Source organism: Anopheles nili, chromosome 3 (genome assembly GCF_943737925.1).
Source record: "Anopheles nili chromosome 3, idAnoNiliSN_F5_01, whole genome shotgun sequence".
In the NCBI taxonomy this organism is placed as follows: Eukaryota; Metazoa; Arthropoda; class Insecta; order Diptera; family Culicidae; genus Anopheles; species Anopheles nili.
In genome coordinates this window covers 7,783,247-7,805,098 of record NC_071292.1, presented here as the reverse complement: position 1 = coordinate 7,805,098, position 21,852 = coordinate 7,783,247, and the positions used below count along the sequence as shown (strand labels likewise).

The following is a 21,852-nucleotide window of genomic DNA, read 5'->3' as shown; positions in this document are numbered from 1 at the left end:
GGACGAAAGCAAACCGACAGAAGCAAAAGGGGGAAGCGTGAAGAGAATAAAACAATTTTGCAGCAAACGAATTAAAATGTCGATGCCATGTAAATCAGAAGGCCATTTTAACGAGCGATGAGATAAGCCGTTCGCTTCGGTTGCGGTTTGCGTCTCGCGTTGTGCGAGTTCGATAAATAACAAATCCAACCTTAACCCGCCGAACACAAGCCCCCAAAGTGTCAAATTATTCAAATTTCGGCAAAACGGTGTCAATTAATTCCGGCCTGGCTCAGTCAAAGGTTGCGAGTGTTGCAAATCAGCGCCTGCCAAAGGCGGCAGTTAAGCAGCCCCACTCAGTCGGAATGGTCAACGCTGGTTAGTCGTAGCAGCTGCGAGTACCGCGTCGCAAGTGAAACGGAAGCGCGCAAACAGAAGCACCAGAAGTGCATTTAATTATTTCTTCCAGCCTGACAGAGCTGTTGAACATTTTAACAACCTGTAAACAACGTTATTTAACCCCTCCGCGCAATCAATTCAATCTCGCGCTCGGCTCTTGCGATCTCGCTCGCTGCAGTGCCGTCTCTAAGAATCCGTTCTGATCATCATTCGGCCCAGGCCTTCCAGTGTTACGGGTTTATTCGCCCCTCGGGGCATGCTGGTGCAGACACCATTTATCAAGCGCGCCGGATCTTCGCGAAGCGCCCGCGAGTGAGAGAGATTTGAATTATTGGACGCAGTTGCAGTGAATTTCAAAAGGATACTGCCAGCGCCGGAAGATGAGGCAGAAGGATTGCGAATGCGACGAGCGAAGAGAGAAGAAGAGAAGAAACAGCAAAAAAACACATTTAAAAGGCGGAAAAGGCAGCCTATAACCCTACGCACCGTCTGATCTTACGGAAGAGATGGACCCATAGAAGACGAAACGAACTCTAAATCAAGTAGCAAAAAGTGTCGGCCAACCTCTTTTGGTGCCGACTGGCTGGTCTGTGCGCTTGTCGCGAGACGGACGGCGAAACAACGGGCGTAAAACAAAGGTGAAAAGTTGTTAAACCTTCGCACCGTGGAAGAGATTCATTTAGCGATTTGGTCACGTCCCAAGCGACGAACCCCGAACCCGGGAGCACCCACACGGATATGCCCACGATGTATTTTTAGAATGTTAGAACCCCTGAAACGTGGTTTCTTTTTTCTGGGTAATTCTCAAAATATACCCCAACTTTCAAACAACCCTCAATGCGTCGATAATCAGTGTAACGTTTTTGTTTGGGATTCTTTAAAGCCCTCGAAAACTTATGTCCGATCGAACAAATCCTCTACAGCGCCACGATTGCGATGACACAGGCTAATAAAACACTTTGTAATTTCAGTTTTATTCGTCCGGCTTTGCTACGGCGCTCCTTCTCCTTCCACTCGTTACTGACACACGCGTGGTGGCGAAGGATCCCCGAGTCCGTTTCGTTATTATTTATGATAATTTGAAAATTATTCAGCAGGAGTATCATCCGCGCGAAGAAAAAGCCTCACGAAGAAGCGCCTTTACGCTTCCTTTCTCGAGGGGGGATTCGTCGAGAGAATGGAAACCCCATATCGAGCAGCGTATCAAAAGCAGCGCTTGCCGGCGATGATGGGCCGAATTGCTTATCCTCGCTCCATTGCCTCGTGGTACATATGCTGCTGCTGATGGTGGCTTACAGGCCGCTGCAGTATCAGTAGCCGCGAAACCCTTCGGCAGTAGCCGCGGTCGGTGCGATATCAGATTTGATTAATATTTAAATCATTCCCTTCCTTACCGAGCTTTACGGTCTTCCTGGGCCGCTCTCCGGTGTCATAGTTCGCTGTGGGATGCGTTCTTTTGCGCTTCCCAAGCGTTTCCAGAGCGTGTTCGGTCTGTGCTGGCATTTGTCTTGCGTTTCTCGCTCGTCCTGTCCGCACCCGTGTACGCTTTAAAAAATAAAAATTTAAACGACCAACACATACACACATTTTATCGTGCTAACCGACGCAATGGCGCGCGCGTCCGCGCCTTTCAAGGAAGAACCCGACCGGTCGCAGGAATGACAAAACTGTCCCAAACGTCCCGTATCGTCCCGCTGCGGGCGAGAATGATTCATTGACGCGGTCCCCGGCCGGCTCTTGGGGTTGCGATGGTGACTCTTTTTTTCCCCATTCCTTTATTTCCATCCGTGAATGAATGAATGAATGAATGCATTATTCATTCAAATCAGTTTGGGTTGTGATTTTCATATGTATATATATTTTTGTTTTCCCTCCCATCGCTGGGAATCACACGTCCCTTCCGTTTGTTGCACCAGCACGATCGGGAGGAGCTGAGAAATTAGTCATTTCTCTCCGCCCGGTGCGCGTTGATTGGGGTTCGAACAACAAATCAACCGCAGCACCATCGTCTCGGGAACGCACCTCAGCTGGAAAAACCCTCCGATTCTAGCCTTCCAGGTGTAGACTTCCCGACGATTCCTTGACGGGTCAACCGCGCGGGATTCGACGGGGAGAGTGGGATTCCCGAGACCGGAAACCGGCAGATAGGCAAGCAGGCAGGCAGGCAGGCAGGTAGGACAGGACAGGACAGGACAGGATCGGCTGATGGCGCACCGAACGAAGCGTACCAGTTATAACCGTAGCCGTCATCGCTCCATCAGCACCTCGGGGGCGCTTATCGGTGCGCTACGATCGATAATTTCTATTTCACGTATGAAATCACCGGTCAGCGAAAAACACCATCCATCGCAGCTCGTAGCCGGGGTGTAGCGTGGGTGGTAGTGGTGGTGACGGTGGCAGGAAAAAAGAAACAATTTAGATTCGATAGGATTTCCCAACCCTCCGTCAGGCTCGAAGCGGTCGGAATAGTGAACGGCGATGGTGTGACGATGGTGGAAAAAGGAACCTCAAAAGAGATCAGTATAATGGATTTCCTCCTTTCGTTCAACCCCCGCACGCTGGGTTTTCCCTCGAACGTCATCAACGAACCCGCTCGGGTTGTGTGTGTGTGCGCACTGCCGGGGAAGGCAAAATGGAACTCTGGCCGACCGAAAAGAGTAAGAAAATCAAAGCGCCCAGTATCCGTATCCGGTTCAGGCTCGTTTCGGGGTTCGGGAGAGCGGAAACACCTAGACCATCCTGTGGGTGGATGGGTGGGTGGGCGAGCTAGGCAAGCAAGAAGCTGGTGCTCCTTCGTTCCGAGCGCGTCCTTCACGTCGCCCCCATCGCATTTTCCATCCCCCGTGGTTCGTCCATGTAAGCTACTCCGGGAAAAAGATTATTGATTGAGATGAGGGAAAAAGTTTTGAAATGTAATTACCACCGGGTAGTTTCCGAGCTCGCGCCCCATCTTTGTCGCACTCTCTCTCTCTCTCTCGTTCGTTTTCATTTTTCTTTCACTCTCGCGCGCACTATCTCGCTCTCGGGCTTCGATTTTCCCGGATCTAGTGTTCGGAATTTTGGCAGCACACTCTGGGACAGGGATTTTCTTCCCGCTGTTCTCCTTTTTTTCCGTTCCACTCGTTCGCTCGCTCCACCGGCCGGGCTATCTTCATCAGCAGGTTCAAAGCTCGGGTTTTTTCCCTGCGGTCCTTTGGGCGGAACCGGCCCCGTAAATACCACCGACAGGATGTTGAGCGTTCGCAGAGCTGATGCCGGGCGATGAAGTTGGGCGATGATTATTCCCGTGCTACATTGATGAAGTTCCTTCCAGATTTTTTTTTCTCTGCTTGCGTTCGCTCATTCTTTCCTTTCTACCCGTGCTGTTCCTTATTAGTTGTTTCGTTTGTTTTCCATGGCGTGAGCCGAACCATGATCAATGTGGGGCTGTTTTTTTTTTATTGGTTTGCGGATCGCACCGCGAAAGCGTGTACTTTATACCCTTTCAATCTGCAATTAGCCGGGTTTGTTGCTCCATAACTCACGTTGACATCGTTCATCAAACGCGCGGCAGCTATTACAAGGCCTCCCGATCGTCCTTTGCTCGGGTCGCAGCCGGGCCAAAGTCACGCTAACATTCGACTGCTTGCAGGACAAAACGTGCGGTCAAAGTGGCCGAGAGCTGTAACACGGCTGCGGTTTAAACACCTCCCTCTATTTCCATTGCATTCGATCCGAGAGCCGAGATTAAACAGCACCTGCTGGTGCGAGTGTGTTGCTGTTGATTACTCCATTGGAAGATCCATAACGAGCGCCAAACACACGTGCTTTCCCCGGGTGGGTACAAAGCTGACCGCACGGGTCCTTCGAAAGGGGGTTTGGATGGATAAAAACGATTCTATCGCCGGAACGCTTCGTGTGGTGACAGCAAATGACTGTCATCATTGAAAAATGTGCCCTTCCTCTCGGCCATCGCTCGGACGCTAGGCTACTCTCGTGTAGTTTTTCTTTTTTTTTGCGACACGTCACCAAAGCACTATCAATTTTCCTGCCTGCAGTGACGCTGGCACCGGGTCGGGGTTCGAGCTCGGACTCGAGCGTCCAAAAGGCCACCACACACGGTGTACCGTGTCACGAGATAAGCTTGTGGAAAAGAAACGGCATGATTGGCCCCCACGACAGCCGGTGGACTGGCTGCACAAGTGAACACATTTCATACTGATACGCCAAATGACCAAATAAGTAAAAACAAACAATCCGAGAGAGAGAGTAAGAGCAACGGGGAATAGAAAGGGATTCGTTCGAGGAAAGGGAACCCGGTTCCACTGACAGCCAAATACACTTATAGTTCTGTTTTCCTCCCTTGCACGATTTGTGGTCGGCGCCTGTTTTCGGTTTTTTTTCCTATTTGCCTTCAACCGAGCATATTTTTTTAGTGTCCAGCGGATGTAGAGACTGTAATTATGCAGATAAACCCTCCTTCCTTAGTGGAACAGGAATGGTAAGGCAGAACGTCGGAAAAAAAGGACTGGAAACGGTGAATGAAACCATCTGACCTTCCGCTGATGGGGATTAAAAAAAAAGTAGGAACCCAGCGGTTTTGTTTGTCCAGTCCGTGAGGCATACGCGAGGAGTGGTGGCTAAAAGCATGTTATGGATAAAAATGTAATGCACCACCCAAATGGGGTCAACGGTAGCATAGCAGTAGGAGCAGCAGGACGAAAACACCGGACCGGAAGCAGGACTAAAAAGACGCGCAATGTTGCTGCTAAAACTATGTGTACAGCGTGCTCGAATAAATGGGCCGCTTTGATGCTTCACCAAAGAGATAGCTTTGTCCGTCGTTAAAAACAACAGTGTTAGGTTGCTTTCTAAACAGTGTAAAGTGCTAGAAACTTGCTTTTTTTCTCGTTCTCGTCAAGCTGATGAGTTTTTTTGCCATCCAAACCAGCTGCATTGCAGGAATGCAACCGGATCTGGTGCAACGCAAAGTCGTGCTTGTTGCGATTGTCTTTAAATAACAATATGTCACATAGACCTCCCAGGTTCTGAAACATTGCGCACCCAATCGATTTGCAAATGGGACGCTAGGAACATGAAACAAACCACGGCCACCTGGTGCAGGTCTCACCTCGCAATCCACCGGTGGGGGCCAAAAGATCACGGTTAGCAGCTTTACGGGAACGTATTCTGTGTGATATAGACCCACGTGGTGCTTAAGAAATGGTGACATTCATATGAACTCCAAGAATGTCTCGCAAATCACGAGCTCTGAAGAATAGAAAATGAGTAAAAATTGACAGCACGATCGAGGCGCGTTGGTCCCACAAATCACATCGCATAATGGTGGCAATAATGATAACCATTTCTTCGTTGCCTCGAGACTTTTCGCTAGATGTGGATCGATTGCGCGCACCATGCGACAGTCTCCAGTCATTTCACGTCCCGTAATCAACCGCCCGTAATATATCCGGACCCGGAGCTTGATTCGATGCGTCCAGCCAGCATCGCTCAAAGCGACACTTGAACCTCATTCTCATGCAGCAGCAAACGGCCCGCTGCCTTAAACAACACCCCAACCCTCGGAGGTGCTCATGCAACAGGAATATGTCCTATTGAATGCCGTTTTCCTTCGTTTGTTCCCCCTCGTTTAAAAATCAATTCCAATCCCTCGCCACCCGACGAGTCAATCAGACAGTCAGTTCACCGTTTACATCTCGCAACGGTGGCAACAAACCCACCCAATCGGAAATCGGTATCGGTATTGTGCCGAGCCGCGTGAACGTAAGAAGAAGAAACAAATAAAAAGAAGAAAAGAAACCTTTTTTCCTCTCGCTGTGTCGATCGCCCGAGGGAAGCTATTGGGGAAAATGTCGCTTTAAAAATGGTCGATATTGTTAAACATACGGACATTACTGATTGCCACCATGACGCCACCAATCGATTTCCCCGGGTCATGAGGGGGAGCGTGGGAGGCAAAGGACACAACGCCAAGTGCGAATGATAGTGTAATTCCAGCAAACGCTTCATTTATCGCCCCCGGTACAAAGCCTGACGCCACCCGCTGCTGTATGAATATTGGCGAATGAACGATTTTCCCCAACCCACGAGCCCAGCCGCCTTGTGTCATTTCACATTTTCTACGACCCATGAAAAGACCCTGGAAAATCATCTCCAATTATCACTCACACCATCGCCCATCGCGCTGTGTTCGAATGTTCTCCCGACGGCCCTTGCGTTCTGACCGGCGGCAGTGCCATTTTATATCCCTCGCCCAACGCAACAAGAGCAACAAAAGCAGGAATACTACCAACAGCCGCTACTAAGGGGCAAGATTTTTCCCTCCGCGAAACAGTCGTATTTATTTTTTATTGTTATTTTTATACTGTTATGCAAATTAAAATTGAAGAAAATGCTAAACGTCATTTACTTTTACAACTTGTTGTATCTCCTCCGCCGGTCGTCCTCGTCGTCGTTGGGGCCCTTGGGTCGAATGGTTCTTCTTTCGTATTTGGATGTCCTTTTTTTTGTTGGTTTGGCTGGTTGTTCCGTTGGCAGCCGCTGATAGAAATACTTGTTTAATTTTTAAGCAAATCTCGTTTTGGAAGAGAGAAGAAAAAATAGCATATCACCCCCAACAGGCGCTGCGGCTAAGGATTAACCGGCAAGGACCTTGGACGTTTTTTTTCGAAACCAACAAAAAAAAAGGACAATTGTCTTAGAAACCTTTCCGTTATGGGTTTGTTACGCGCTGTTAACTACGGTCGCGCGCGCCCTATTGTTTGCCAGGTGTCTTATCGTGGTCGCTCCACGACGGCCGCCCCATTCCGTTGGCTAACATCTTCTTCGCTTCGGTGCTGCTGCTTTGTGTTTTCGCTTTGATGGCAGCGGTCGAGAGAAAATGGACACTTTATCCTAAGCGCGGTGCGGAAGCCCTTCCGATTCCGAGTCCTTGTGGGTTGGTGAAATCGCAAACGGGCTAATACACACAATTAGATGGGCATTTGCATATAAAGGATCATCATCGCTTCGGATCATCAAAAAAAGGTCTATAATGATAATGCCCTTAACACGGGAAATGGTTGGTTGTGAGTTTAAAATGTTAAGACAAAAAAAAATAGAATAAATGCCACTGTTTAATGTACGCTTTCGTTTGTCTTCTTTTCGCTCTCATTTCAGGAACCGGCAATACCAACACGGATGGATCGTACAAACCATCCTTTCTAACCGATCAGGAGCTGAAGCACCTGATACTGGAAGCCGCAGATGGATTTCTGTTTGTGGTGAGTATGCACACATACGCTCAATCGCTTGGGTACGATAGCACCAACCACATATTGGCCCTCTTACGGTGGTAATTGAACCGGGCACTGTGGCAAAACAATTGTTCTATCAATCCTCCCGGGTGGGCTCGAAACGAGCTGGATGCTTTAGCAAAATTATCGTTCGCACAGACGAGACGCTTGATTAAATGAAACAATTCGTAACTGCGGCGAAAGGTCCTTTCATTCGAGCGAGCGAAGCGTTGCAGAAAAGGGGAACTATTAGTGAATTATTACGTTAAGTTAATTAGTGCACTTTCGTTATCCATCTTCTCAACCGTTGCTCCATTAGCTCGGCCTTCTCCACTCTAAGCAGCATAAAGTACGGAGGAAATTTGCTTCTTTTTTCTTTTTTGCGCTGCACTCTTGTCGGCTAGATAGCGGATAGAAGAAAGCAGGCAACGGTGACCGTTCTGCCAGACGGTGGAAAACAAAAACGCGGAATTAAAATTAGACTACGAACCGTTGGAACCAGCCAGGGCCAATCATGTTGCGGTACGAGGGAGGTACCGTGGACGAGCTGCAAGTGTTTCAACTGACGAGAAGATACAACATTAAATGCAACGCGCAGCTTGCAGTGGACGGAAATAGACAACCCTCAGTACGAAGGGCTAATGAGGGAGTGAGAGAAAAGAACCGTCTGGAACGAGTGGACCTTTTATGCTGACCGTGCGAATTGCATACTAATTACAGTCCACCTACAGCTTCTGCCATTGCCCGAAGCTATCTCTTCCCGTACCAGTCGACCAGCCAGTTGTTCTTCCATAAGCCAACCTAGCAAAGGGCCACTCCGTTGGGATGGGATTGAATCTATCCCGGAGCCAACCAACCCGTCGGTTATGCGCCTCGTTCAGCGATAGAGAATGGCAAGGAGTTGGAAATGTATTCAAATTCCAAAACATTCCAGTGAACCATCCCACGCAACTCCACAATCCGTCCAACGGCCGCTTTCAGTGAACTCAAGCCCTATTCCCTGGCTATCTGGCTCGTTTGGTGCACTCTCCCCCCCGAGTCGGAGGTGAATTTAGGACACTCACTTGTAGATCCATTTTTTAAGTACTTTAAATTTATGAAGCATAGTTTAAAATGTCCCACCGGTAGAACGACAGGATGGCAACCGGCTTCCACTTCCCGAAGTATGACCGGGAAAATTCAACAACCCCACGGATGGACGGGGAGGAAAATTATTTGAATTTCTCATTAAAATTCGCCTCCCGATCGGGTGAATAAATATTGGAAATTAAAATTCATCCAAAACTTATCAATGACTCTCCGGCTGGCTTCGGCGAACGGTCGGGAGGAAGTCACCCAGCTTCAGACGCCGGAAGGTTTTCCGAAGGACGCACCGAGCGATGCGAGAGAATGTTGCTTCTCCGTGCCGTCGTCCGTTCGTCGATTCGTCCGTGCGGCCATTCGCGCCCTGCTGGAAGGAATCAGGCCGGAATGAAGAAAGCTGATCCGCGAACGCTGAAGCTAAAGGAAGGGATCCTTCCGCGCGAGGTGTGAAGAGGAATGCAAATTTACGATTAATACATATCGGGCGGATAATTTATTTATTTCGTCCCCGTCCTCCGTCGGCACATTCCAAGGATCTGTATTCGTTTTTTTTCTGTTTATCATGCCCTCCTTGTGCGCCTTCACATCGGTTCTCGACCGGTGAGAGACACAACTTTGTTTCCGAGTGTCCATAATTCCATGCCTTCCAGCAACAAGGCGCATATTATCTGTACTTAAACTTCCTTATCCACTGCAACTGGCATTCCGTCCGTCCGGCCAGCCAGCCATCCACCAACCCACTCACCCGCTCATCCAGCAAAGAGGATGGGAGTCGCATTATTTATCGTCAATTAGAATGCAGCTGGGCAACGCCGGGCGAAATTACTCATTAGGCATTTTTCGTCGCCGCCTCGCAGCCACACCACAACGCCAGCTCACAACGGCTGCCAAAGGCCGGCTGCAAGCGAAACCGAAAAATGCAAAGTATCCTGCCCGCTCCGACGCGGCCAAGACCCATCGGTGCCGTCGTCGTAATTCATTTCTCCGTGGGCGTAAAATCGGTGGCTGGAATTGATAATTTCGCCACGCACGCACTACATTGATTAATGTATTATTTATTCGCAAGTTATCCTTTTGGCGTCTTTAGCGGTTCTCCTTCCCGCCCTGTGCAGGTAGGAACCAGGGAAAAGAATCAATGAAGCTGTGTTTCGAAGCACGGAACGCTGAAGAGCGCTGTTACCGGGCAACTGAAGACTGAACCCGAGCAAACCAAACCGTTCGGAGGTCTTAATTAATGCTCCCATTTTTTTTTCTTCGCAGACCCTGTTCTCAGTGTGGGTTTTAGTGAAAAGTTCATAAATTGCCTCCCCAACAAGCGCAGTTTATATTTTCCCTGGTTTGGTTTGGGTCGATAGAGTGACTGACTCGATTTGTGTTCGTTTGTTTTTTTTGCAGGCGGGCTGTGATACGGGACGCATCATCTACGTGTCCGACTCGGTGACACCGGTGCTGAACTACTCCCAGAACGAGTGGTACAGCGGGAGCCTGTTCGATCACATCCATCCGGACGACATCGAGAAGGTGCGTGAGCAGCTCTCGACGCAGGAACCGGTCAATAGCGGGCGGATACTGGACCTCAAGACCGGCACAGTCAAAAAGGAAGGCCATCAATGTAAGTGCAGCTGGGCATTCACGTGTTCTCCTCCAAAACGATGACTAATGAGACTTGTTTTTTCTTCTCCCAAACACAGCATCGATGAGATTATGTATGGGCTCGAGACGAGGGTTCATCTGCCGGATGCGGATCGGTCCGCTGACACCGGAATCGATGGCACTTGGGCATCTGAACCGACTGCGGCGGAAAAATTCACTCGGCCCATCCCCCGACGGTCACAGTTACGCGGTGATGCACTGCACCGGTTACATCAAGAACTGGCCACCGACAGGTAAGTAAGCTGGACGAGGGACACGTGGGAGAGCCAATCCAATCAAAATCGTTACTCAAAATCGCGTCAAGATGTTTCGAGAAAAGAAAAACCCATTGGAACTGCTCCCGGAGGCTGTTAATTATGATCCGCCGCAATTCAGATATGTTTCCAGGCGTAACCATCGATCGGGGGCAGGACGACGAGCTGCACAACACGCACTGCTGTCTGGTGGCGATCGCACGGCTTCAGATCACCTCCTCGACCACGGCGAACGATCTGAACGCGAACAATCCGAACGAGTTCATCTCGCGCCACGCCATGTGCGGAAAGTTCACGTTCGTCGATCAGCGGGTGATTGGTGTGCTGGGATACCAGCCGGTTGATCTGCTCAACAAGAGCTGCTACGATTTCTTCCATCCGGATGATATTGCGCACATGAAGGAAAACTTCGACCAAGGTTGGTAGAGGGGAGCCTTTTTTTTTTGGTGGCGTAATCATCGTTTTCATTAACACATCGGGCACATGCTTTCGATCTCTCGCACGCAGTTCTCAAGCAGAAGGGTCAGATGTTCTCCGTCATGTACCGGTTCCGGGCGAAGAACAAGGAGTGGGTTTGGATGAGAACGCAGGCGTACGCCTTCCTCAACCCGTACACGGACGACATCGAGTACGTGGTGTGTACGAACAGCTCCGCGAAGTAAGTAACCATTCGATGGAACCAAAGGACCCTCAGTACTAAAATGATCTCGTTTTTTTTTTCAGGGCACTCCACTCGACGCATGACTCGGTGACGGCACCGGAACAGACGGATACACCCGTCGCATCCTATCCGGCGCCCGGGCTGGACTACACGCTGCCCGGTCGAAGGGAAACGACCCCGTCCAGCAACATCTACAATCCTCACAATCTGATTTCACACTTGCCATCGCAGCCGCAGACAGCAGCGCAGGCGGCCGCCGCTAGCAGTATTCAACGACCGGAAAGCGCACACAACGCCGTGCAATATAGCTACAATCCGACACCATCGCCAATACAGTGAGTCAAGCGTGACGGATGTTCTTGGTGTGCGACAGGATCTGTACTAACTGCGGGCGTGTGTTCTTTTTTTTTTTCTCTTCCACTTCCGCATAGGTACGGTTCTCCGGGAACGCCTAGTGGTGGTGCGACGGGCGCGTTAGGGCACATTTCCAAAACTAACAATACCTCGCCAACGCCGGCAGCAACCGCGTGGACTCTACGGCAGGTATGTAAAGTCGCGTCTCGTGTCCTTGAAGGAGAGCTTTTTCACGATCATCCTCTTGTTTGTCGTCTTTCAGCCACAACCCGTCACCGAAGGTTACCAGTACAGTGAACTAAGTCCGAACCGATCACCGACCGGGCCGACCTACACCCAGCTCAACGCCTCCCGCCAGACGTCAACCTTTACGCCGTCATCGCAAGCTGGACCGGGTAAGAGCGATCTTCATTCCAGCATAAAAAGGACTCCCAATAACGTATTCGTTTCTCGTTCGGGCAGGTATCTGGAGTGGTTGGCAATCGCATCATCACAACACGGGACCGGAACCGATGCAAACGGGTGGTTCCGGTGGTACGACTAACGGTCCCGGTGCGCCACACACCACCGTGGGGCTCGCCCAAGAAATGGCCACTGATAACGCGCAGCAACAACACATGCAACAGCAGCAGCAGCAGCAACAACAGCAACATCCGGCCCTCCACGGTACGGGTGGTGGTGGAGGAGGCGGTGGGGGTGCTGGTGGAGGTGGCGCATCGCACCACGTCCCGCCTCATCCGCAACACCCGCACGCGCATCATCCGGTGCAGCATCCGCACCACGCGCACCATCATCACCACCATCATCCGGGACAGATTCATCCCGGGCATCATCCGGTCGTAGGGCAACATCCGGGCCAAGGACACGAACTAACCGATATGCTGCAGATGCTCGACCAGAGCGGGACCACCTCCTTCGAGGATCTCAACATTCACATGTTTAACACGCCGTTTGAATGAAACCTGCTCTACTATGGCGGCTACAATGGCTACAACAACCACCAGCAACCGCCCACCCAACCGGGCTACACCACCCACGGGACCTCCTCCTCATCCGCTTCCGGCACGTCCTTTCTGACCGCGAGTACGAGCGCGTCTACATCCGGCACGACGACGGCGACAACCGCGCCATCCTCGAAACCACCCGCAGTACCGTCCTCTTGTTCCTCCTCGACATCCTCCACCTCTTCATCCTCTTTCCCGATGTTGTCGACAGTCGGAGGCCGTGGTGTGGTGGCCGGTGGAGCCGAACCGATGGTCCTTGGAGGTGACGGTGGCTTCAGTTCGCTCGCCGGATACCCGGGTGGCATGATGGTGCATGAACATATGTAAATACGCTACCACGAACTGGAGGCCGATGTGGCAGGACCTTCAGGACCTTCACCATCATCACTACCGTATAGCCAGAACACGCAAATACGCAGCTTCGCACGAGAAACACGCTAGCAGCGAGAGGACTCGTTCGAGGATATCGTTCCATTCCACACCCACACCTGGCTGAGGTCCTGAGGCTTCCCGTCCGATTCGAGGGGCTACCAATTTTTAGTTTGCGTTCGGCTCGGGAGTAGTAATAGTTAAGCTTTTTTTTTCTTTTAAATCGATACCGGCAATGAGGCGCATCCTCGTGCAGTATCGCCACCGTTTAGTTCCAAGCATAAACACACACACAAAACCCTAACTTATTACCGCCTGGCACCACCGTGGAAGGCCGCTTCCGTGGTATTTTAGGTACGAATTTTCCTTTAGACAAAACGATCACGTGATCGCGCACCTAGCAGAAGAGCGGGCCAAGTGAATGTACATTTACCCTGTCCGTGCTGTAACGATACGTAGATTCTATTCCTTTTTTTGTTTGTTTGTTTGATTTAGTTTTAACAGATTGACGAACTCGCGTGCAACGAACACTTAGCAAAAAAAACTCCGTGTAATGTGTATATTCGATTTTCCTTTTATCTTCTTAAATGTAACCACTAGAGGTAGGCAAACAATAGAAAGCAAAGAGCGCGAGGGAAAACTTATCGTAAGAAGAGAACGCTTCGTTTGTCTATCGTTTGCATCGCAGCGAATGCACATAAATTGCGTGGATAGGATCTGCTCTATCCCACAGCGATCGTCGTAGCGGTCAAATCGAAAAAGTGCAGCGAGTCGAAAGACCGTTGCAGCATAACGATGGAATGCACCTGTATCGATATATTTACGGTGAGCCGGAACAAGCAGAAGCACGTCCGTTAGGTGGCATTGGACGGCAGCATCCGCACCGCACACTCACGTACAATGCTCTTGAACGGCTCTGGGAACGTACAGTATATGATGCAGACAGCTCTAAAAATAATTTAAATAATCTTTTGAACACTAATTTAATGTAGGTGTAAGTCAAAAAATGAAAGCAAATAGGAAAGGAAGCGAAACAAGAATCAGGCAAACGCGGAAAGAGTTGGTGTTGGAAGAGACACGGCACATTCGGTAGCGAAGAAGTCTATCGCGGAAACGGAAAGGAATGCTTCATTGCCAAAAAAAAATTAAGCGGACAAAACGAACGTAACGTTCATTAATGCTTCTCAACTTTTTTTGTCCATATCAACCGCGGGGTGAGTGTGTTGGATGCATCAGCCACGTGTTAGCTAATTTCGTCCTTGCAGACACGGAACGAACTATCGGTTCCAAGCGTGTAGCGTTCAACTTATAAGCAGCCCGGAAACCCTGAAAGGATTTCCTTTAGCAAGCAGTCCATTTGTGTTTGCTAACCATTTCTTCCCACGTTAAAACAGATTCAATAGAACACAGAAAAAAGCGAAAGATACCGAGAGAGAGAGAGTCTTCACAACGGACAAAGTTCGAACGGCTTGTGTGGTCTTTTATGTTTTAAAACGATAACATTTCCAATCACAACCTTCCAGCAGCAATTTGCAACAATTCCATTTTCAACTAGAAACAGCTTTACGTTTTGTCGTTACGCGCATTTTGCAACAACGGTTGCTTCCGAAAGCAAAGGAGAGTTTTCCGCAGATAAATCGTGTGAGGAAGGAAAAGGGCATAGAGAATTTCCGGGAGGTTGATTGAGGAAAAGCAAAAGCTAGGCGTTGCAAAGAAAACCACCACATGGGCAGATGTGAAAACGCACCACCCACTCTAGCAGGATACGAATGCTCATCTTCTCGCACTGTTATTTACTAAATCCTCGTCAGAGACCGTACTTTAGAAAGACACATAGCAAAAGCATAAACCCACAACTCGAAGCAAGAAAGACAAAGAATGAACCGAAGCGTCGAAACAAGTTGCGTCCAGCTGAAATATCCGTTTAAAACATTAGAACCCGCTGCAACCGTTCGGAAGGGAAAGTGCAAGTTTTATGCGACCGTTTTGCGTCGGCGGGACGTGTTGAATTATCATGCAAACAACGTACGTATTAGCCGCTTTCGTTTTGTATAAAGCTGAAATTGTTTAACGTAGGTATAACGAGGAAAAGCATGAGGAGCATGAAGCATAAAGGGGGAAAATTCAAGGCAACTGGAACGTGTGTGCTAATTAAATGTAGAACAAAAAAGTGCAAGTGCACGCCACAGAAGCATCAGAATTGCAGCAAAAAAAGGACCTGCGAAAGCTCGAGTCAGTGGACGGTCAGTTTGAAGGAGCAAAAGAATAGTTTAATAGAAGATGCAGCAAAATATTGCAAGCGAGAAATGAATGAATGGAATGCACATGCAGCCCGATGCTAAGATGTGAACATATATATAAATATATATATATATATATATAAATATAGATATAAATAAGAGCGAATGTGTACTCCTTTTTTAAGTAAACTAATGAAGAACCGCAGCAGGAGAATCAATAAATAGGCCGAAGCAATTGAGAGCGAAACCGGTAGGGCAGTAAGAGCAAAATTGCATTCAAACACAAGTGGAAACATTCGAGGAAAAACAAGAAAGTTGGGTAAATGGGATAGACGATATTAACTACTAATTCAAGGAAGAAAATCAAGTTTAATATAATAAAAGAAAACTTAAAAAATACGCAAATGTTGTTATTTTTATCCGAAACTACGATTCAGCAAACGTTTCTCAATATTTTGCACGATTTTCCAACCTAACGAAGCCCCTGGCGCACGTTTCCTTAAGAAATCCGATTTTCCACGCGAGCGCCGAAAACGAACCCGTCGAGACGCCGCTAAATGGAAGAATTTCGACGTCGAGTTTTGCTGCTCAAAAACGGCCTATAATAACAGGAGAACATGAACCAAGGAGGTTACCAGGCGCAAACCTAGTGCCAGCTCGCTCTAGCGTTCGTATCCAATATCGCCGCTCTTTCCGGCACGTAACACTGCGCATCCTATCTCTTTTGCGCGGTGACCGCTCGCCGTTCTCAGCGCACTATGCGATCGAGGTATGCATGGTCCAAAATAATCGGAGGCAAAATCGTAAATTTTAAATATTTTATTTTTCATTAAATTGGACAATTTCGCGAATTATGGCCATTTAGCACGCACTGCTGGATGCTACAAGCGAAATTCCTCCGAAAAACCACCTCTATCGGGAGGGTTTTGTGACCGCACCAAGCGGTGCTAGTACCAGGAGAGCATGCGTCAAAGAGGTAACACGTGCTCGATCTGATCGACACAGTCTCCCCTAATGACCTTATCGATCGACACGCAATCGACGACTGAACTACGGGCAGCCTATGCAAAATCCGGAACTATCTGTAGCGCTTAGCTAGCCGTTGTAAACGCTGCCTGGAAACGTCGCAGTGATGCTGTTTATATTTACGTTGTCAAAATTCGTGATAATTTTCCCGCAAGCGCATACACGTCGTAAAAGTTAAAAAAGCTGAATTAAGTTGAAAATAGCACGCATTATATATTTTCGCATACGTTCGACGAGTAACAAAGGTACGTGATTCACGCCATATTCACGAACTCGGTGCGTAATTTCGCATTTATGTGTATTTCTGTGCCATTCGCTCAGCAAAGACCTCCATTTCTGTACTGCCATTTTGGGATCACTAGCGGGCGTCTGTTTCGTTGGCCTACTTCCTTGCCGCCGTTGATTTAACAAATAGCATTATCAGCTCTCTCTCCGACCGACGGTTTGTGTTGATTAGGTGCAGTATCTCGTTCAGCGCCAGCAATCGATGATAACCGAGCCACGGCGACAAATGTGTAGAGTGTAAAGCCGGGAACATATTCCACGTGGAAAACGGGGTTCGCTTCATATCAGAACACGCATTCGCAAGCACTGCCATGTTCCAAAAACGACAGCTTCGTATCATCTACCTGGTGATCCTGATCATCGTAATGGTGCTCGTCTACAAGAGCTTCACTCAGCGCAAGCCCGACGAAGACGATGTGGAGCAAACGTCCAGCGATGCGATGCTGAAGCCCTCGAACGCCCCCGTCAACGTCATGGTGTTCTACGAAGCCCTGTGTCCGGATTCGAAGAATTTTGTCCTACACCAGCTGCAGCCAGCCTACGATCGGGCGCCGGATTTGATGACCATCGAATTCGTTCCGTTCGGCAAAGCATCCGTAAGTGAGCAACACGTGATGAATCCGCGCTTCCTAGATAGAGCGGAGTAAGGATGGGATTAATAATTGTTTGGCGTTATGTTTTTCTCACCTTACAGTGGACCACGAAGTCGGACGGATCGCTGGAATTCGAGTGCCAGCATGGCCCGATCGAGTGTGAAGCCAACACGATCCATGCGTGCGTAGTGGAAGCCGTGCACGATACACACACGATGGTTAACATGGTCGCATGCATGATCAAGAACAATATTATCCCGCGGGACGCGTTCTATCGCTGCGCCAAGGAGCACGGGGTGGAGATCGAATCGATACAAAAATGCTACGACAGCCCGCACGGTGCCGAGCTGCTGAAGGTGCACGGTGAAGCCACACACGCGCTCCGGCCAGCGGTTACGTTCATTCCGACCATCACACTCGACGGTGCGCAGTACGTCCAAAAGTCCATCCTGAAGGACTTCTTCGGGAACATCTGCCAGGTGGTGGCAGGCCGCGGACCGAAACCGGACGCATGCAAATGATAGCAGCTAATGTTGCACTTCCTTGCGCGCTACCTTCAGAACGAGCTGCTGGACGAAGTTCGGCAACTTCCGGGTCAGTTGCGGCGGGGACTCTTTTGGTTACTTAACTAATAATTTCCAAGCCGCCCAGTTGGGGCTCGAATCGATCTTCTGGGAAGCGCAAACTCGATCAAAGTCCATCCAATTCTACTCCGCATTGCATTGCTATTTGAGATAAGCGAACGATAGTTCTCAACTTCTCGCAAAATGTGAGAACTGCACGCTGCACGTTTCAGCATCTGCCCACGATCTGCAGTCTGGGTAGGAGCGCCATTTTCGCGTCTTTGTTTCCTCTTTTGTATCATGTATTCCTTCTCGTGCGCTTGTAATCGGCGGGTGGGTTTAAAATTTAAACATGAGTTACTTACTCCTCAGTGCTACTTCAGATGTTAGCTAGTGGTCGCGAGCCAGTACTCAGTAGAACCAACCAGGCAAAGCAACAAACGTATATGCAACTAGAACAAATATTTTAGTCAAATGTAGCAAAATATTGTAGCCCGTCGGATGCGCTAATCGTTGGTTGAAACCTCCGATCGAAATAGTCAGATAGTTGCAGTGCAACTGCAGTGTTTAGCAGAGTTTAAATCTACTTAGAACAGATCCATGCATCCAGCGGTCGGCTGATGCCGTAGAGAAGTTATAAAACCCATATGAATATTTAAACAAAAAAGCAATTCCAGCGTCCGGTGCAGCAATTACAACAGTGTCAAGGCCTAGTCGACCTTCCAAAGTCCTGCTGGAAGTATCAGGAAAGGTGTAGATTCCATTTTTTGTTTCGTTTCCTGACACTCAGGATCGAAAACAGAAACACACCGTTTCCCTCCTAGAGACTGAGCAAAAGCACACTTCTATAACGAATTTAAGTCACGAACAAACGCTATTCACGTAACATAGGTGGTATTATTGATATCAATTCATTCTATGGGTTGTGTTAAGTTCTATAGGTTTCGTTTCGGGTGATATTTACAATACGTTGAGGCAGATTGTTATAAGAACAGTAGAGTGTATCATTTGTATCATTAAAGAACGTTTATACATCATCGGCAAAACGACGTTTTCGGCGATACGCCTACACATGCATACGGAAAGAAATTAACTGTAGCAGAAGTTTTCAAAGATTTGTAAGGAATTTGTTTAAAACATATCAATTACCACCTACACATGCTATGGGCTCTTTCTTCACGCGAGCTAGAATGAAGCTTGTTGTCCTCAATGTTGTGCGGCATTAGCCATTAATACGTTTCGTGCTGAATCATAGTTGTTCATGTGGGCGTTTAATTGCCTTCAACTTCCATCGCCTGCGCCTGCGGATTCTCCGAAGCTTGCTTGGGTACACTGTCGTCGTAAAACAGGTACTCGTCTTGATATTCCTTCAGGATCTTGCTCGATCGCTTCTCGTCCAGGAACAACGAGTACACCTTCCGGATGTCTTCGACTGTAATATCGGCCGCCTTCCTGCGCTTGCTCACCAAACTGGCCGTCGTGATGGATTGAATTGCGTACCGCAAGCTCGTTTCTGTAGCAATGCGGCCAAGCACCATCAGCGCGTCGTTGTTGATCTGACAGTCCTCCTCTTCGCAGCGAATCTTCAGGATTTCCTTGATCTCTTTCTCCGTGTAAGGAACCGTGCGGATGATGATCATGCGATCGAGCAGGTCGATTGGAATGCCATGCGGACTGCGATAATGGGTACCGCGAATTTTAGTGATGCCTCGGTTTGTGGCCATTACCACCACCGGAGCCATATCGCTTTCTAGCGCTCGGTTTAGGAATGAGAAACACTCGATGTCCAACATGTGGCACTCATCGATGAACAGGACTCCAGGATTGATCTCTGCCTTGCCTTCTTCACGCCATTCAATCACCTTGCTGTTGATTTGGTCGCGTACCTCTTGCTTTATCTCTCCCGTGTCGCCCGAAAATAGCGCCAGAAATCCGTGCGTTCGGCTGTTAATCACGTCGATTTCGTGAAGCGAAACCGTATGTACAACCTCTTTGCGCTTTTGCAGTTCCCCTTCCGGGCACTGAACAAAGCGGGTCTGTGTGCCAGTAGCATCGTAGTCCCGGGCTCGCGTGAAACTCCGTCCAAGCTTGGACACCTTTCCCGAAGCTTTGTCGATTGTGATGATGTCTCCGGCTTGGATCTTCTCCTTGATGAAGCACTCGATGATTTTGTTACCGAGATCGTAATTCGTCTCCATGTCGGTCGTTTTCATCGTAACTTTGCCCACCTTCTGGCCGGTGCCCGTAGCCGGGCGATCAATCTGAATCTCCACCACCTCTCCCTCGATAATTTCTGTCTCCTCTTTGATGCGTAAGCCAATGCTTTTGCGAAGGGCCTGCGACAGGGCCTCGGTTTTGTTCATTTCCAGTGAGTAAATTTCCGAGCCGGACATACTGGTGAAGGGTGTTTCATTTCCAAGCGCCTGCGCCATTCCGACGGCGATAGCCGTCTTGCCTGTGCTAGGTTCTCCTGCCAGCAAAATACAGCGGCCCGCGATTTTACCTTCCCGTACCATTTGAACCACTATACCGGCGGCACGGCGAGCTTCCTTCTGGCCCACCATGCCCTGTGAAACGGTACGTGCCTCGAGCACATCGTCCAACCCAAGACCACGGATGTGCGAATGAGCGCCGATACGTTCGATACGGGTAACGTCCCTGATTTCAATTTTCTCCATATCCGCCATCGTGAAGAACCAGTTTTACGAGCTGTACTTACAGTATGCTTTGATCAACTGTTGGTATCGGTCAAACTTATGCGGCGCTGCTGCAGCAACCAATAAAGACGTTACCGTAGAAACCAAACAAGTGAAAGTTCTGGAACGACAAGAAATCACATAAAAAGATTAAACCATCTTAAAGACGAGTCTTATTCTAATTTGGCGTAAAATTTATCAAAACCATCATCTTTTGCATCTTTATCTGCTCTAACTAAATTTGTTTGTTTTGATTGAGCGTCCTCGTGTTTGAATAGAGCGTTCACGCTGATGCGAAGCTGGTGCCCGCCGGTATGAAATAACACGCTAGATACTGAATTCACAGCACATTCTACTCTTAAGTAACATGTGTTTACTAATTACCTCGAAGTCTCTGATTCCCTTATGATACATACACTGATTGTTTCACTACTTTTTGGAAATGATATACCGGGATGCTGAAGCGCGAAGCGTGCGATGCGAGTTTGAAGTTTGAAACCAATGGTGTGCGTTTATATCCACAGTTACATACTTCCAGCGTCACGCCACTGCACTGTAGTTGACAACAGTTTAAATAAATTGTTGAGAATTCTACTAATCCTTTTGAGATACTAATTTTTAAAATCGGACGATTTTCTGCTCGTTAAAAAGGCACTAATGAACGAAAAAGATAAAAAGTCTGATACTATACATCCCATGTTTTTTGTACATTCATTGAAATTCAATTATGAAATATCAAATTTTGAACAATTTAAGTACCACGCGGACCATTCTAGTATTTTCACATTGATAATCTAGCATAGTATCTTTTTAATAAAATACCTCTCCAATAGGTAGTATTATAGAATTTATAATTGTTACAGACTCCGCTGGTTTTATGATTGCTCATACAGCTCATACAAGCAACACGTGGCATTCAAATTTCCTCTTTCCTTCAAGGTCCTTTGATGCATTTTTGGCTTCTTTATGCACACTTTTGATCAGCTGTAGAAGCATGAAAACTCAATGCTATACCAAAGACGCACGGAATACCCATCCATGGCGTGGTTCATGTAAAACAAGAAGCATAAGAGAACCCCCGAGAGCGCGTTTCTCTCGTTCGCGAATGCTTTTTGTTCCCTAATCGATGGCGTCACGCACCGTCCCGGCGCTCCCACCAGCGCATCTTTCGCCCGAGGTGACCACGACCACGTCCAACCCGGTGACGACATACCAGCTCTCAAAACCGGTCCCCAGGACCGGGCATGCTGTTCGCGCTCTCCCTGGCGAAGCACGCAACAGTTTCTTTAGACGCCTCCATTCGAGCGGTTGATATCGGCGCAGCGTACGCGCGCGCGTTCCGACGGAAATACGCGAACAGTTCAAATCGAACGCATTTTTTTTTGTTGCTTCCCTTGCCAGTGGCCGTCGGGTGGCAGC

General features: G+C 48.6%; 3 protein-coding genes across 3 annotated transcripts in view; 2 read left to right on the top strand and 1 right to left on the bottom strand.

The window, feature by feature from the left end:
• LOC128726817 (aryl hydrocarbon receptor nuclear translocator homolog) overlaps positions 1–12,616 on the top strand; it is a 129,005-nt gene extending 116,389 nt beyond the window's left edge. Inside the window, exons 4-12 of the mRNA XM_053820646.1 lie at positions 7,537–7,640; positions 10,131–10,347; positions 10,427–10,621; positions 10,764–11,060; positions 11,150–11,300; positions 11,366–11,638; positions 11,735–11,846; positions 11,920–12,052; positions 12,120–12,616. Coding sequence (XP_053676621.1) covers positions 7,537–7,640; positions 10,131–10,347; positions 10,427–10,621; positions 10,764–11,060; positions 11,150–11,300; positions 11,366–11,638; positions 11,735–11,846; positions 11,920–12,052; positions 12,120–12,616 — 1,979 coding nt within the window. The remainder of the gene's footprint in view (positions 1–7,536; positions 7,641–10,130; positions 10,348–10,426; positions 10,622–10,763; positions 11,061–11,149; positions 11,301–11,365; positions 11,639–11,734; positions 11,847–11,919; positions 12,053–12,119) is intronic.
• Positions 12,617–16,892: 4,276 nt separating this feature from the next.
• LOC128722701 (GILT-like protein C02D5.2) lies at positions 16,893–18,777 on the top strand. Its single transcript, XM_053816376.1, has 2 exons — positions 16,893–17,177; positions 17,276–18,777. The coding sequence occupies exons 1-2, from the start codon at positions 16,893–16,895 to the stop codon at positions 17,693–17,695; spliced, it is 705 nt and encodes a 234-aa protein (XP_053672351.1). The 3' UTR covers positions 17,696–18,777.
• A 3-nt stretch (positions 18,778–18,780) lies between these two features.
• On the bottom strand, positions 18,781–20,424 carry LOC128722513 (ruvB-like helicase 2). The gene is made up of 2 exons (XM_053816182.1): positions 19,928–20,424; positions 18,781–19,363 (listed from the first exon to the last, which is right to left on the bottom strand). The coding sequence occupies exons 1-2, from the start codon at positions 20,422–20,424 to the stop codon at positions 19,009–19,011; spliced, it is 852 nt and encodes a 283-aa protein (XP_053672157.1). The 3' UTR covers positions 18,781–19,008.
• Positions 20,425–21,852: the final 1,428 nt, after the last annotated feature.

Coding starts and splice junctions, on each gene's coding strand:
- LOC128722513 (XM_053816182.1), bottom strand. CDS start 20,424: ATGGCGGATATGGAGAAAATTGAAATCAGGGACGTTACCCGTATCGAA. Junction 19,364..19,927: donor AAAACGACCGACATGGAGAC/GAATTACGATCT, acceptor GATCATCATCCG/CACGGTTCCTTACACGGAGA.
- LOC128722701 (XM_053816376.1), top strand. CDS start 16,893: ATGTTCCAAAAACGACAGCTTCGTATCATCTACCTGGTGATCCTGATC. Junction 17,178..17,275: donor TTCCGTTCGGCAAAGCATCC/GTAAGTGAGCAA, acceptor CTCACCTTACAG/TGGACCACGAAGTCGGACGG.